This window comes from Oncorhynchus keta, unplaced genomic scaffold, assembly GCF_023373465.1.
Source record: "Oncorhynchus keta strain PuntledgeMale-10-30-2019 unplaced genomic scaffold, Oket_V2 Un_scaffold_7763_pilon_pilon, whole genome shotgun sequence".
NCBI classification, from domain to species: Eukaryota; Metazoa; Chordata; class Actinopteri; order Salmoniformes; family Salmonidae; genus Oncorhynchus; species Oncorhynchus keta.
In genome coordinates, this window is record NW_026290998.1 from 345,573 (window position 1) to 357,578 (window position 12,006).

At 42.8% G+C, this 12,006-nt stretch overlaps 1 protein-coding gene and 2 long non-coding RNA genes across 3 annotated transcripts in view; 1 reads left to right on the plus strand and 2 right to left on the minus strand.

Annotated features, from left to right (window-relative positions):
- The window catches only part of LOC118371843 (dihydrolipoyllysine-residue acetyltransferase component of pyruvate dehydrogenase complex, mitochondrial-like), a 28,279-nt gene that overhangs the window by 15,596 nt on the left and 677 nt on the right, over positions 1-12,006 (minus strand). Inside the window, 5 exon segments of the mRNA XM_052517400.1 lie at positions 219-406; positions 1,119-1,245; positions 1,348-1,477; positions 1,586-1,707; positions 4,529-4,630. Coding sequence (XP_052373360.1) covers positions 219-406; positions 1,119-1,245; positions 1,348-1,477; positions 1,586-1,707; positions 4,529-4,630 — 669 coding nt within the window.
- Positions 1,821-2,615, minus strand: LOC127929530 (uncharacterized). The gene is made up of 3 exons (XR_008135067.1): positions 2,494-2,615; positions 1,996-2,035; positions 1,821-1,941 (listed from the first exon to the last, which is right to left on the minus strand). It is a non-coding gene; the product is annotated as an uncharacterized LOC127929530 (long non-coding RNA).
- On the plus strand, positions 1,829-2,654 carry LOC127929532 (uncharacterized). Its single transcript, XR_008135070.1, has 3 exons — positions 1,829-1,967; positions 2,022-2,138; positions 2,520-2,654. It is a non-coding gene; the product is annotated as an uncharacterized LOC127929532 (long non-coding RNA).

The window sequence follows — 12,006 nt, forward strand, 5'->3', positions numbered from 1 at the left end:
TGGGGAGCAGGGGTGGGGGTGTGTTTTACCGGTGCTGGTGCAGGAGCAGGGGGTGGGGTGTGTTTTACCGGTGCTGGTGCAGGAGCAGGGGGTGGGGTGTGTTTTACCGGTGCTGGTGCAGGAGCAGGGGGTGGGGTGTGTTTTACCGGTGCTGGTGCAGGAGCAGGGGTGGGGTGTGTTTTACAGGTGCTGGGGAAGGGGTTTAGGTTGTGTTTTACCGGTGCTGGTGCAGGAGCAGGGGGTGGGGTGGAGACATCAGTCCCCGCTGCCTCTACATAGTCGCTGAAGGCAGCGATGTCACTCTCCTTCTCCACGATGATGCAGAGAGGAGCGCCCAGAGGAACGTCACGCGTTCCCTCAGACACCATGATCTTCGCCAGGTAACCCTCCTCCTGCACCTCAAACCCTGCACACACACACACAATTTAAATCACACACACACACACACGATTTAAATCACACTGGGTGTAAAGTCTGTCTGTGTGTTTATACATTGTGTGTGTACAGTCTGTGGTGTGTACTGACCAATGGTAGCCTTGTGTGTCTATGGCGTGGTGTGTATACCCTGTGGGTGGTGTGTATACCCCGTGGGTGGTGTGTATACCCCGTGGGTGGTGTGTATACCCCGTGGGTGGTGTGTATACCCTGTGGGTGGTGTGCGTGGTGTGTATACCCCGTGGGTGATGTGTGTGGTGTGTATACCCCGTGGGTGGTGTGTGTGGTGTGTATACCCCGTGGGTGGTGTGTATACCCCGTGGGTGGTGTGTGTGGTGTGTATACCCCGTGGGTGGTGTGCGTGGTGTGTATACCCCGTGGGTGGTGTGCGTGGTGTGTATACCCCGTGGGGGGTGTGGGTGGTGTGTATACCCCGTGGGTGGTGTGTGTGGTGTGTATACCCCGTGGGTGGTGTGTGTATACCCCGTGGGTGGTGTGTATACCCTGTGGGTGGTGTGTATACCCGTGGGGTGGTGTGGGTGGTGTGTATACCCCGTGGGGGGTGTGTGTGGTGTGTATACCCCGTGGGTGGTGTGTATACCCCGTGGGTGGTGTGTATAACCCGTGCGGGGTGTGTATACCCCGTGCGGGGTGTGTATACCCCGTGGGGGGTGTGTACTGACCGATGGTAGCCTTGTCGGTCTCTATCTCCGCCAGTAGATCTCCTTCACTGAGTTTCTCTCCAACCTTCTTCTCCCAGCGCTGCACTGTCCCCATGGTCATAGTAGGAGACAGGGCTGGCAGACACACCTAACACACAGGGTTCCTGATAAGACTAAATGGACCGGAGACGCAGACTGGTCGGGGACTTGAAACAATCTTAATTGAAAGTGTTTAGGTGTTGTGTCCCACCTTCATGTGGGGTGGTAGGGAGCTGCCAGGGGCGACAGCAGTGGGGGGGGGAGGGGCAGCCGCAGAAGGGGCGGAGCTTGCAGCCAGCTTGTCCAACGTCAGGTCCTTAAAGGCTGGGATCAGATCAGCACTGATAAAACACACAGAGAGGTTAGAACACACACACACCACACACACACACACACACGGTAAAATAGACTCAAACACACACCCCTGTGGAGAACACACACGGACGTACCTGTCGACAGTGATGCAGATGACAGAGCCCACGGAAACTCCAGTTCCTTCAGCTACCAGGATCTTAGCCAGGTAACAGTCCTCCAACAGCTCAAACCCCACTGTGGCCTTGTCAGTCTCCACCTAACACACACCACACAGTTAGCCAGGTAACAGTCCTCCAACAGCTCAAACCCCACTGTGGCCTTGTCAGTCTCCACCTAACACACACCACACAGTTAGCCAGGTAACAGTCCTCCAACAGCTCAAACCCCACTGTGGCCTTGTCAGTCTCCACCTAACACACACCACACAGTTAGCCAGGTGTCAGTCTCCACCTAACACACACCACACAGTTAGCCAGGTGTCAGTCTCCACCTAACACACACCACACAGTTAGCCAGGTGTCCTCCAACAGCCAACAGTCTCCACCTAATACACACCACACAGTTAGCCAGGTGTCAGTCTCCACCTAACACACACCACACAGTTAGCCAGGTAACAGTCCTCCAACAGCTCAAACCCCACTGTGGCCTTGTCAGTCTCCACCTAACACACACCACACAGTTAGCCAGGTAACAGTCCTCCAACAGCTCAAACCCCACTGTGGCCTTGTCAGTCTCCACCTAACACACACCACACAGTTAGCCAGGTAACAGTCCAACAGCTCAAACCCCACTGTGGCCTTGTCAGTCTCCACCTAACACAACCACACAGTTAGCCAGGTAACATTCCAACAGCTCAAACCCCACTGTGGCCTTGTCAGTCTCCACCTAACACACACCACACAGTTAGCCAGGTAACAGTCCTCCAACAGCTCAAACCCCACTGTGGCCTTGTCAGTCTCCACCTAACACACACCACACAGTTAGCCAGGTGTCAGTCTCCACCTAACACACACCACACAGTTAGCCAGGTAACAGTCTCCACCTAATACACACCACACAGTTAGCCAGGTGTCAGTCTCCACCTAACACACACCACACAGTTAGCCAGGTAACAGTCTCCACCTAACACACACCACACAGTTAGCCAGGTGTCAGTCTCCACCTAACACACACCACACAGTTAGCCAGGTGTCAGTCTCCACCTAACACACACCACACAGTTAGCCAGGTAACAGTCCAACAGCTCAAACCCCACTGTGGCCTTGTGCTGACGTTGCTTCCAGAGGCAGTTTGGAAGTCGGTAAAGTGTTGCAATCGAGGACAGAAGATTTTAACACGGTACATGCTTCAGCAAAATATATAGTAAATATTTATAAAAATATATAGTAAATATATATGAAGAAAGAAACGATATATACAAGGGACGGGACAAGACCATCAAAACATCCCACTACTACGCCATCTTGGATATCTGGGAGTTGAACCACAGAGTGAAGGAAATGCAGCCAACAAGTGCTCAGCATATGTGGGAACCCCTTCAAGACTGTTGGAAAAGCATTCCAGGTGAAGTTGGTTGAGAGAATGCCAAGAGTGTGTAAAGCTGTCAAGGCAAAAGGTGGCTACTTTGAAGAACCTAAAATCTAAAATATATTTTGATTTGTTTAACTTCTTAGATATAGGGGGCGCTCTTTTAATTTTTGGATGAAAAACGTTCCCGTTTTAAACAAGATATTTTGTCACGAAAAGATGCTCGACTATGCATATAATTGACTGCTTTGGAAATAAAACACTGACGTTTCCAAAACTGCAAAGATATTGTCTGTGAGTGCCACAGAACTGATGTTACAGAAAAAAACAGATAAAAATAAAATCAGGAAGTGCCAAAAAATTTTAAACCTCCTCATGGCAATGACTCCTTATATGGCTGTGGAGGAGCTAGGAGTCAGCTTACCTTTTCCACGTTTTCCCCAAGGTGTCTGCAGCATTGTGACGTATTTGTAGATTGACCATAAGAGACTACATTTACCAGGTGGTCGCTTGGTGTCCTCCGTCGCAATTATTGCGTAATCTCCGGCTGCAGTATTTTTCGGTTTTCTTCTGATGAGAAGCCAGCTGCCACCACTGATAGATTATCGAATAGATATGTTAAAAACACCTTGAGGATTGATTCTAAACAACGTTTGCCATGTTTCTGTCGATATTATGGAGCTAATTTGGAAAAAAGTTTGGCGTTGTAAGTGACTGCATTTTCGTTTTTTTTTTCTTAGCCAAACGTGATGAACAAAACGGAGCTATTTCTCTTACACAAATAATATTTTTGGAAAAAATTAACATTTGCTATCTAACTGAGAGTTTCGTCATTGAAAACATCCAAAGTTCTTCAAAGGTAAATTATTTTATTTGAATGCTTTTCTTGTTTTTGTGAAAGTGTTGCCTGCTGAATGCTAGGCTTAATGCTAAGCTAGGCTATCAATACTCTTACACAAATGCTTGTGTAGCTTTGGTTAAAGCATATTTTGAAAATCTGAGATGACAGTGTTGTTAACAAAAGGCTAAGCTTGTGTTTCAATATATTTATTTAATTTCATTTGCGATTTTCATGAAAAGGAAACGTTGCGTTATGGTAATGAGCTTGAGGTTATGATTACGCTCCCGGATACGGGATTGCTCGACGCTAGAGGTTAACACTTTGTTGGTTACTACATGATTCCATATGTGTTATTTCATAGTTTTGATGTCTTCACTATTATTCTTCAACGTAGAAAATAGTAAAAATAAAAACCCTTGAATGAGCAGGTGTCCAAACGTTTGACTGGTACTGTATATTAAAAATATACTCAAGACACATTATCTTCACGCATATTTTAGATTGTTGAGGTGTTTTCCTGCCAACTGTATTAAACGTGATTTCTGTCATTCTGACCACCGTGGGTGGACACCTAATGGGTTACACACGCAATGCATATGGGCCCGGTAAACTGTTCAAATAGCCGGTTTATTAATATCTTCCTGGTCACGTTGTCTGGCACCACATTTTCCAAACAGAAAACCTGGCGTGTGTGTGTGTGTGTACTCACCTCAGCGATAAGGTCTCCCTCATTGATCTTGTCTCCCTCCTTCTTCTCCCAGCGAGCGATGGTTCCAGTCTGCATGGTGGGGGACAGAGCAGGCAGCTCCACCTACCACACAGTCACACACGAATAATACAAACGTACATTCAGAGTCTGAATATCTTTATTAAATACATACATTGTTAACTGCCTATGGCAGTTGCCTATGGCAATTTGTATGTGCAAAAAAGTGAGAAAACCTCCCACCTGAACAGTAATATATCTAGTAAACCTCCCACCTGAACAGTAATATATCTAGTAAACCTCCCATCTGAACAGTAATATATCTAGTAAACCTCCCATCTGAACAGTAATATATCTAGTAAACCTCCCACCTGAACAGTAATATATCTAGTAAACCTCCCACCTGAACAGTAATATATCTAGTAAACCTCCCATCTGAACAGTAATATATCTAGTAAACCTCAAATCTGAACAGTAATATATCTAGTAAACCTCCCACCTGAACAGTAATATATCTAGTAAACCTCCCACCTGAACAGTAATATATCTAGTAAACCTCCCACCTGAACAGTAATATATCTAGTAAACCTCCCATCTGAACAGTAATATATCTAGTAAACCTCCCATCTGAACAGTAATATATCTAGTAAACCTCCCACCTGAACAGTAATATATCTAGTAAACCTCCCATCTGAACAGTAATATATCTAGTAAACCTCCCACCTGAACAGTAATATATCTAGTAAACCTCCCATCTGAACAGTAATATATCTAGTAAACCTCCCACCTGAACAGTAATATATCTAGTAAACCTCCCACCTGAACAGTAATATATCTAGTAAACCTCCCATCTGAACAGTAATATATCTAGTAAACCTCCCATCTGAACAGTAATATATCTAGTAAACCTCCCACCTGAACAGTAATATATCTAGTAAACCTCCCACCTGAACAGTAATATATCTAGTAAACCTCCCACCTGAACAGTAATATATCTAGTAAACCTCCCATCTGAACAGTAATATATCTAGTAAACCTCCCATCTGAACAGTAATATATCTAGTAAACCTCCCACCTGAACAGTAATATATCTAGTAAACCTCCCACCTGAACAGTAATATATCTAGTAAACCTCCCATCTGAACAGTAATATATCTAGTAAACCTCCCAACTGAACAGTAATATATCTAGTAAACCTCCCACCCGAACAGTAATATATCTAGTAAACCTCCCACCTGAACAGTAATATATCTAGTAAACCTCCCATCTGAACAGTAATATATCTAGTAAACCTCCCACCTGAACAGTAATATATCTAGTAAACCTCCCATCTGAACAGTAATACATCCAGTAAAACTCCCATCTGAACAGTAATATATCTAGTAAACCTCCCACCTGAACAGTAATATATCTAGTAAACCTCCCATCTGAACAGTAATATATCTAGTAAACCTCCCATCTGAACAGTAATATATCTAGTAAACCTCCCACCTGAACAGTAATATATCTAGTAAACCTCCCACCTGAACAGTAATATATCTAGTAAACCTCCCACCTAATATATCTAGTAAACCTCCCACCTGAACAGTAATATATCTAGTAAACCTCCCATCTGAACAGTAATATATCTAGTAAACCTCCCATCTGAACAGTAATATATCTAGTAAACCTCCCATCTGAACAGTAATATATCTAGTAAACCTCCCACCTGAACAGTAATATATCTAGTAAACCTCCCACCTGAACAGTAATATATCTAGTAAACCTCCCATCTGAACAGTAATATATCTAGTAAACCTCCCATCTGAACAGTAATATATCTAGTAAACCTCCCACCTGAACAGTAATATATCTAGTAAACCTCCCACCTGAACAGTAATATATCTAGTAAACCTCCCACCTGAACAGTAATATATCTAGTAAACCTCCCACCTGAACAGTAATATATCTAGTAAACCTCCCACCTGAACAGTAATATATCTAGTAAACCTCCCATCTGAACAGTAATATATCTAGTAAACCTCCCATCTGAACAGTAATATATCTAGTAAACCTCCCACCTGAACAGTAATATATCTAGTAAACCTCCCACCTGAACAGTAATATATCTAGTAAACCTCCCATCTGAACAGTAATATATCTAGTAAACCTCCCATCTGAACAGTAATATATCTAGTAAACCTCCCACCTGAACAGTAATATATCTAGTAAACCTCCCACCTGAACAGTAATATATCTAGTAAACCTCCCATCTGAACAGTAATATATCTAGTAAACCTCCCACCTGAACAGTAATATATCTAGTAAACCTCCCACCTGAACAGTAATATATCTAGTAAACCTCCCACCTGAACAGTAATATATCTAGTAAACCTCCCATCTGAACAGTAATATATCTAGTAAACCTCCCATCTGAACAGTAATATATCTAGTAAACCTCCCACCTGAACAGTAATATATCTAGTAAACCTCCCATCTGAACAGTAATATATCTAGTACCCCTCCCATCTGAACAGTAATATATCTAGTAAACCTCCCATCTGAACAGTAATATATCTAGTAAACCTCCCATCTGAACAGTAATATATCTAGTAAACCTCCCACCTGAACAGTAATATATCTAGTAAACCTCCCACCTGAACAGTAATATATCTAGTAAACCTCCCACCTGAACAGTAATATATCTAGTAAACCTCCCATCTGAACAGTAATATATCTAGTAAACCTCCCATCTGAACAGTAATACATCTATTAAACATCAATGACAGTCAGGACTTTTGAATACCGCAACTAGTGTTTGCATGATATGCAATGCATTTTCAGACTGGTTGACCATTTTCTCCAAAGTATTGTTTGTTTGTTATTATATGTGTATTAATATGTACATGGATTGAGCACTGTGACTAAACTCTGGCTGGCTGTATTTCATACATGGAAAGCATGGAGTTTGGGCAATGCAGAAATAATGACACACTGAAGATAAACAACTTGTGCGATATACATGTAGCACCTTTAAATCAGTGGTGCCACTCATTCCCTTGTTATTGATTGAATATACACTGTGTACAAAACATTAGGAACAGTACAGACTGACTGGTGAACGTTATGATGCCTTATTGATGTCACCTTATTGATGTCAATCCACTTCAATCAGTGTGGATGAAGGGGAGGAGACAGGTTAAAGGAGGATTTTTAAGCCTTGAGACATGCATTGTGTGTGTGTGTGTGTGTGTCTCTGAAACTGGAAACACTTATCTCCCTCACTAGCTTTAAGCACCAACTGTCAGAGCAGCTCACAGATTACTACACCTGTACATAGCCCACCTATAATTTATAATTTAGCCCAATCAACTACCTCTTTCCCAACTGTATTTAATTTATTTATTTTGCACATTCTATTTTGCACATTCTTCCATTGCAAAACTACCATTCCAGTGTTTTACTTGCTATATTGTAGTTACTTTGTCACCATGGCCTTTTTTGCCTTTACCTCCCTTCTCACCTCATTTGCTGACATTGTATATAGACTTGTTTATACTGTATTATTGACTGTATGTTTGTTTCACTCCATGTGTAACTCTGTGTCGTTGTATCTGTCGAACTGCTTTGCTTTATCTTGGCCAGGTCGCAATTGTAAATGAGAACTTGTTCTCAACTTGCCTACCTGGTTAAATAAAGGTGAAATAAAAATTAAAAATAAATAAAAGTGTGTGCCATTCAGAGGGAGAATGGGCAAGACAAATATTGTTAGTAGGTGTCAAGCGCATTGGCTTATCTCAAGAACTGCAATGCTGCTGAGTTTCACGCTCAACAATTTCCTTGTGTATCATTAATGGTCCACCACCCAAAGGACATACAGCCAACTGGACACAAATGTGGGAAGCATCGGAGTCAACATGGGACAGCATCCCTGTGGAACCCTTTCGACAACTTGTAGAGTCCATGCCCCGACAAATTTAGGCTGTTCCGGGGTTAAAGGGGAGGGGGTACATTTTTTGATAACACTATACTAAATATAATCACGTCACAAAATAATTGATTAAAACAAGCTGTTTTGCAATGAAGGTCTTCAGTAGCCTCAACAGCATTATGTAGGTTAGCACCATGGTGTAGCCGGAGGACTGCTAGCTTCCGTCCTCCTCTGGGTACATCGACTACCATACAAAACCTAGGAGGCTCATGGTTCTCACCCCCTTCCATAGACTTACTAATTATGACAACTTCTGGAGGACATCCTCCAACCTATCAGAGCTCTTGCAGCTTCTATCTCAAGGCCATCAGACTGTTAAACAGCCACCACTAACATTGAGTGGCTGCTGCCAACACACTGACTCAACTCCAGCCACTTTAATAATGGGAATTGTTGGGAAATGATGTAAATATATCACTAGCCACTTTAAACAATGCTACCTAATATAATGTTTACATACCCTACATTATTCATCTCATATGTATACATATATACTGTACTCTATATAATCTACTGCATCTTTATGTAATACATGTATAATATAATAATAATAATATATGCCATTTAGCTGACGCTTTTATCCAAAGCGACTTACAGTCATGTGTGCATACATTCTACATATGGGTGGTCCCGGAATCGAACCCACTACCCTGGCGTTACAAGCGCCATGCTCTACCAACTGAGCCACAGAAGGACCACACATGTATCACTAGCCACTTTAACTATGCCACTTTGTTTACATACTCATCTCATATGTATATACTGCACTCAACAGCTAGCTAGCACTGCAGTGCATAAAAGTTGGTAAGTAGTTGACTCAAAGAGAGAGAAAGACAATAGTTTAACAAATTAATTTCTTCCAAAATGAAGGAGAAGCAAGAGAGAGCTAGAGAGAGTTTAAAATGTAAAGTTTCACTTTCTTAGCTAGCATATGCAGCTAGCTAGTCTACTCAAACAGAGGGATGCTATGTTAGCTAACTGGCTATGACATAGGGATGCTATGTTAGCTAACTGGCTATAACATAGGGATGCTATTATAGCTAACTGGCTATAACAGAGGGATGCTATGTTAGCTAACTGGCTATAACAGAGGGATGCTATGTTAGCTAACTGGTTTTGACATAGGGATGCTATGTTAGCTAACTGGCTATGACATACGGATGCTATGTTAGCTAACTGGCTATGACATAGGGATGCTATGTTAGCTAACTGGCTATGACATAGGGATGCTATGTTAGCTAACTGGCTATAACAGAGGGATGCTATGTTAGCTAACTGGCTATGACATAGGGATGCTATGTTAGCTAACTGGCTATGCCAGAGGGATGCTATGTTAGCTAACTGGCTATGACAGAGGGATGCTATGTTAGCTAACTGGCTATGACAGAGGGATGCTATGTTAGCTAACTGGCTATGACAGAGGGATGCTATGTTAGCTAACTGGCTATGACAGAGGGATGCTATGTTAGCTAACTGGCTATGCCAGAGGGATGCTATGTTAGCTAACTGGCTATGCCAGAGGGATGCTATGTTAGCTAACTGGCTATAACAGAGGGATGCTATGTTAGCTAACTGGCTATGACAGAGGGATGCTATGTTAGCTAACTGGCTACAACAGAGGGATACTATGCAGCTAGCTAGTCTACTCAAACAGAGGGATGCTATGTTAGCTAACTGGCTATGACATAGGGATGCTATGTTAGCTAACTGGCTATAACAGAGGGATGCTATGTTAGCTAACTGGCTATGACAGAGGGATGCTATGTTAGCTAACTGGCTATGACAGAGGGATGCTATGTTAGCTAACTGGCTATGACATAGGGATGCTATGTTAGCTAACTGGCTATAACAGAGGGATGCTATGTTAGCTAACTGGCTATGACAGAGGGATGCTATGTTAGCTAACTGGCTATGACAGAGGGATGCTATGTTAGCTAACTGGCTATAACAGAGGGATGCTATGTTAGCTAACTGGCTATAACAGAGGGATGCTATGTTAGCTAACTGGCTATGACATAGGGATGCTATGTTAGCTAACTGGCTATGACAGAGGGATGCTATGTTAGCTAACTGGCTATAACAGAGGGATGCTATGTTAGCTAACTGGCTATAACAGAGGGATGCTATGTTAGCTAACTGGCTATGACATAGGGATGCTATGTTAGCTAACTGGCTATGACATAGGGATGCTATGTTAGCTAACTGGCTATAACAGAGGGATGCTATGTTAGCTAACTGGCTTTGACATAGGGATGCTATGTTAGCTAACTGGCTATGACAGAGGGATGCTATGTTAGCTAACTGGCTATGACATAGGGATGCTATGTTAGCTAACTGGCTATGACATAGGGATGCTATGTTAGCTAACTGGCTATAACAGAGGGATGCTATGTTAGCTAACTGGCTATGACAGAGGGATGCTATGTTAGCTAACTGGCTATGACAGAGGGATGCTATGTTAGCTAACTGGCTATAACAGAGGGATGCTATGTTAGCTAACTGGCTATGACAGAGGGATCCTATGTTAGCTAACTGGCTACAACAGAGGGATGCTATGTTAGCTAACTGGCTATGACATAGGGATGCTATGTTAGCTAACTGGCTATGACAGAGGGATCCTATGTTAGCTAACTGGCTACAACAGAGGGATGCTATGTTAGCTAACTGGCTATAACAGAGGGATGCTATGTTAGCTAACTGGCTATGACATAGGGATGCTATGTTAGCTAACTGGCTATGACATACGGATGCTATGTTAGCTAACTGGCTATGACATAGGGATGCTATGTTAGCTAACTGGCTATGACAGAGGGATGCTATGTTAGCTAACTGGCTATGACTATCCAACACAATAGTGGAACTCTTCCAAGGCTAAATAACATTATGCTTTGACTCATTTATAGCCACTGTAGCTTGCAAACAGAACGAAACGGGGATAAACATACCTGAATATGTCCAACAGACATTCTTGTTTGCAACTGTTGGACTAATGATTACACCCTAGATCAGCGAGATGCAGGCAGAACGTGCGACAGGCGGTGTTGAATGTGTCACTGTCATGCGTTTGTCACCTCAAATGTTTATCTCGACCTGTGCGAACCTACGTTGTAAACTTTCATTCATAGGTTGTAGCAATCTCATGATGGGCATAGGGACAATTTGAGTATCATGTAGTTGCCTAAACCTATCGCTGTTACACTGAACTGGGTGAATAGAACATGAATGACAGTCATCCAATATGCTGTAATAGAAATAAGGCCATGATCATGAAAATAATCATAATTGTCCTCCCTCAATGGCACTGACCGTCACTGGTTGAAGCATAAATATTGCCAGGAGTGTTGGATTAAAAAACAGGTTATTTGGGGTCTCCTTGAGCTGTCCACTACTTCATTTTCGTGCAAATGAAAGCTTGGTCCTGGTTTATTAAAGTTAACGTTCACTGTTACACAATTCAAAACCATTTCGATGGCTTGCATGGCAATAAAGCTGCATGTTTATCTTTCGGATC